This window comes from Megascapheus bottae, chromosome 6 (genome assembly GCF_031878675.1).
Source record: "Megascapheus bottae isolate mThoBot1 chromosome 6, mThoBot2.hap1, whole genome shotgun sequence".
In the NCBI taxonomy this organism is placed as follows: Eukaryota; Metazoa; Chordata; class Mammalia; order Rodentia; family Geomyidae; genus Megascapheus; species Megascapheus bottae.
In genome coordinates this window covers 70,573,283-70,577,144 of record NC_143514.1, presented here as the reverse complement: position 1 = coordinate 70,577,144, position 3,862 = coordinate 70,573,283, and the positions used below count along the sequence as shown (strand labels likewise).

General features: G+C 50.4%; 1 protein-coding gene across 1 annotated transcript; it reads right to left on the bottom strand.

Moving 5' to 3' along the window:
* Positions 1-277: 277 nt before the first annotated feature.
* Id3 (inhibitor of DNA binding 3) lies at positions 278-1,842 on the bottom strand. The gene is made up of 3 exons (XM_090335579.1): positions 1,474-1,842; positions 1,290-1,371; positions 278-777 (listed from the first exon to the last, which is right to left on the bottom strand). Exons 1-2 carry the CDS (start codon positions 1,771-1,773, stop codon positions 1,312-1,314), a joined length of 360 nt encoding a protein of 119 aa, XP_090191705.1. The 5' UTR covers positions 1,774-1,842; the 3' UTR covers positions 278-777; positions 1,290-1,311.
* Positions 1,843-3,862: the final 2,020 nt, after the last annotated feature.

The following is a 3,862-nucleotide window of genomic DNA, read 5'->3' as shown; positions in this document are numbered from 1 at the left end:
AAGGTAGCCACCGATCATCTCCAGAGACCCCAACTTGGGAGATGAGCTTGTGCAGGGGGTTTTGTCCCAGCAGCACCACACCATCTCCTATGCACCCAACCCCCAATCGATAGGGTAGCTTCCATCAGAAGACTTGCCATCCCACCCTACCCCCGCCGCCTTGCATCTTAGGAATTTTCTCATCTCCCTTTTAAGGAAATAAGCAAGTTTGCTCTTCCCCAGGAGTCAACCATGTGAGACCGCTGCCAGTTAAGGAAAACTGCCTGATGAGACCATATAACAAAGTGTTTAAAAAATCGTTTTATTATGCGAAATGTTAACTTTTATAAAAAGTTCAATATACATCACGATTACAGAAAGTCACCTTCCTGCAAAAAAGGTACAAAAGCTATATACTCTATTATAGAGTTCATAATCAGGGTAGCAGAGCCTTTCTCCAGACCAGAAGACCAGCTCTACCCTCGCCTTGGCAGAGGTTCGGGAGCGCAGCCACTCCCCCTCTCCCCGAAAGCCCCTCAACTCTCTGCAAGGACAGTCTTTAAACTTGGGGTGGGTTCAGGGTGACGTTGCCCAGCTGGTGACCAGCGCTAGCTCTGGCTCTTCAGGCCACCCAAGTTCACAGTCCTTCGTTCCTGGCGCCAGGTCCAGCCTCGAGGCAAGGGTTTGGGGAAGTAATGTGGGCAGGCGAGAAGGTTGGGGTTCATCCATGCCCTCGGGCTTCCGGCCGGAGAGGGTCCCTGGGTCCCAGGTGACGGAACGGGCGCCAGCACCTGCGTTCTGGGGGAGAAGAAAGAAGAGCGAGAGCTATCAGTTTCCGCCAGTGGGCCGGGGCGCGCCGGGGAGGGCTGGGCGGGCGGGGGCCGTCCGCAGACTGGCCGGCGCCGAGGAGGAAACTCGGTCTGTACCTCCAGCTGATAACTCCGCGCCCCACACAGCCTCCACCCAGTTGGCGCCAAAGGACCCTAGGCGGAGCTTCCACTACCCTCTCCGTTGGAAGTGACACTAGTTGGGGGGGGGGGACTACAGATCCAGACAAAAGACTTTTATTTAGTCCGATCCGCGCCCAGACAGATCAGTGACCACTTGGGGGACACGGGGCCAAGCGCACTTAATGCACCCTACATAAAAATGGATTCTGCCTTGCATTTGCAACGCCCAGGGAACGAGTCGCTTGCCCCCTCCCTTTCTCTGGCCCCGGTTTTCCTAACTGGTGAAGATGGAACCCAGCGAAGGATTTGATTTGCCAACTATCGGATCTGTCCCTCTGCGAGGCAAGACAGACAACTCACCTGCTGGTGCCAGGACAGCGGGTCAGTGGCAGAAGCTCCTCTTGTCGTTGGAAATTACAAGTTCTGGAGTAAGCTCAGCTGTCTGAGAAAGGGGAATAAGAGGGATTACACAAGGTCCTGGGAGAGTTATAGGGGATCGCAGCATTTCAGCCCCTCATCTCACCGCCCCGGCTCCCACGCGCACCTGGATGGGGAGATGTGGCCCATCTGGGGGTCCCGGGGCCGGCTCGGCGAGGACCACCTGGAGATCGAGGATGTAGTCGATGACGCGTTGCAGGATTTCCACCTGGCTAAGCTGAGTGCCTCGCGGGACTCCGGGCACCAGTTCCCTGAGGCGCGAGTAGCAGTGATTCATGTCATCCAGAAGACTCAGAGGCTCTTCGGCCGCAGGACTCTTGCCGCGGCCCCGCGCGATGGCCAGACTCCTTTCTGACAAGCAGCACACCGCCTCGTAGCAGCCGCGTACCGGGCTCAACGCCTTCATCTCGAGGAGGAAGCGAGGCTGGAGATGCCCGAAGTAGAAAAAACGAGAAACTCGTACTGGATCAGCAGCGTGAAATGCGCGCTCGCCCGCCTGCGCTGCCTTTTATACAGCCCGCCGGGCCGACACGCCCCTATTTATGCAAATCATCCGTGGAGACCGCACCCCCGAAGTAAGCCCCGCCCCATCCCTGGGCGTTCACAGCCCGCTTAAATTGCTAACAGGCTTCCTCCGGCTGGTCTGACGCCGGGACCGCGGAGTCACTGATTCGAAGAATGAGGAAGAGCTGATACAGGGAGAGGCGGGCCTCTCCCGCAGCAAGGATTAAAAAAAAAAGTCACTTAAAACCATTAACTTTAAGAATTTGCCTTTTCCTGGCAGCGTCCCAGAGCTTTGAGCTCCCCTGTCCGCCTTGCCAGTCCACCCCTGAGCCCAGCACTGGTTCGAGCCCAGACTCCTGCCTGCGTGGCTACAAATCCCTGAACGGCTAAACAGCATTCATATTCTCTCTCTCTCTCTCTCTGCCCCCTCCCTTTTTTTAAGCAAAAGATTTTTCAAGAGAAACTTGTAAGGAATTAGTGCCGCCTTGTTCCCCAATTTGCTGTTCGTCTGACCTCCAGACTCACTGGCGTCAGGAATTATCTTGTGACCAGAGGGGGAAAAAAATTAATTGCGGTGAAGCTGAGGTTACAATGAAGAAAACAGATTTTGGCTAGCCGCTGAGACTGCTTGACGAGAGAAAGGGAGTTTGAGCAAAGAGCACTACTTTATTTGAGCAACAAGGAAAAAGGAGAAAAGAAGAAAGTAGCCTCATTCCATGTTTTCTGCATGAAGAAAGCTGAGCTTGGACTTTTGGTCCCATAAACTCCATAAGAAACCAAATACATGCTCAGTGGCACTTTGGAAATGAACTTGATTAGAAATTTGGACAGAATTTCAAATATAAGGCACCAGAAGGAACAATTTCTCTTTAGGATCCTCCTCTTCATTGGATCAGCAAATTCTTTTAACTCTACTTACACATACCCTCTCCAACACACTCACACACTTTCCACACACTTCTGTACAGAAAACAATGGCCATTCCATTGCTTTATTGTCTGTCCCTTTCTGCTATGGAAGGGCGGCCACCTGGATTTGCTTTTTTTTTGTTTCCTACTGCAGTACCACCAGCTGTATCTGACTGACAACCAGGAGAGGAACCATTAGGGAGGCAAGCTTAATCTTGTATTGCAACAGGGCATTACACTACACTATTCTCCTTTGCTTCTCTTCTGGTCACCTCTGAGGACTTTTCAGAATTCTGCAGTTCCAAAATACTGATTTCCAACTTGGAAATGATCAAGTGGGATTTCCCCAATGATTGTTTTCTTAATCTGTTAGTAAATATTTATGGAGTTGCTTCACATTAAAGCAGTGGCTTCTGCTCTCACACCCTCACAATTTGGGGAGACCTGATTAACACAGGAAACAAAAGTTCAATACTGATTAACAAGACAATTCAAACTAAGTTAGGACAATCTCAAGACAGTCTTGGAGAAAGGACATTGGACTCACAATCTGTGGTGATGTGCCAAACATTGGTCATGTAATCTTGAGCAAACCCAGGTATCCTGGCTTGCATTGCTTAGTAGGAAAATAAGATGATGTTAAGTGATTATTTTAAATCCTTCTCCACTCTAGAAATCTAAGGTTTTATGGAATTTGGACAGGCAGGTGTAGGATGGCAAAGGGCCCAGAGAGGAGAGTTAAAACATGCCAGTCTCATACCACAAGTAATAGAAGAGCCATTCTTGAAGCCTTGTTCTTTTCCACAGTAGGGCTTCGAATGTTTTCTTCTTGGAACATTAACGTTTTGCAAGGGCAGTATTTTCAGTATAAGAAAGAGGGAAAAGCAAACCTGTGAGTAGACAAGTCAGCCTCTATGCTGCAGGAGTTCAAGTGCCAAATACTTGGTCATGGGAAGGGACAACAGTGACTATGAGAACTCCCAAATGACCAGACAGAAGACCCTTTCTTTCACTGTCATACAGACCTCCAGGATTTGTGCAAAACAGACAAGCCAGGAGGTTCTAGAAAAATCATGACTGCTC

Bases quoted from the DNA above. Each gene is read 5' to 3' on its own strand.
- Id3 (XM_090335579.1), bottom strand. From the start codon at position 1,773: ATGAAGGCGTTGAGCCCGGTACGCGGCTGCTACGAGGCGGTGTGCTGC. The intron at 1,372-1,473 runs GTGCGCGTGGGA...CCCCTTTCTCAG, and splicing joins GGCCACATCTCCCCATCCAG to ACAGCTGAGCTTACTCCAGA.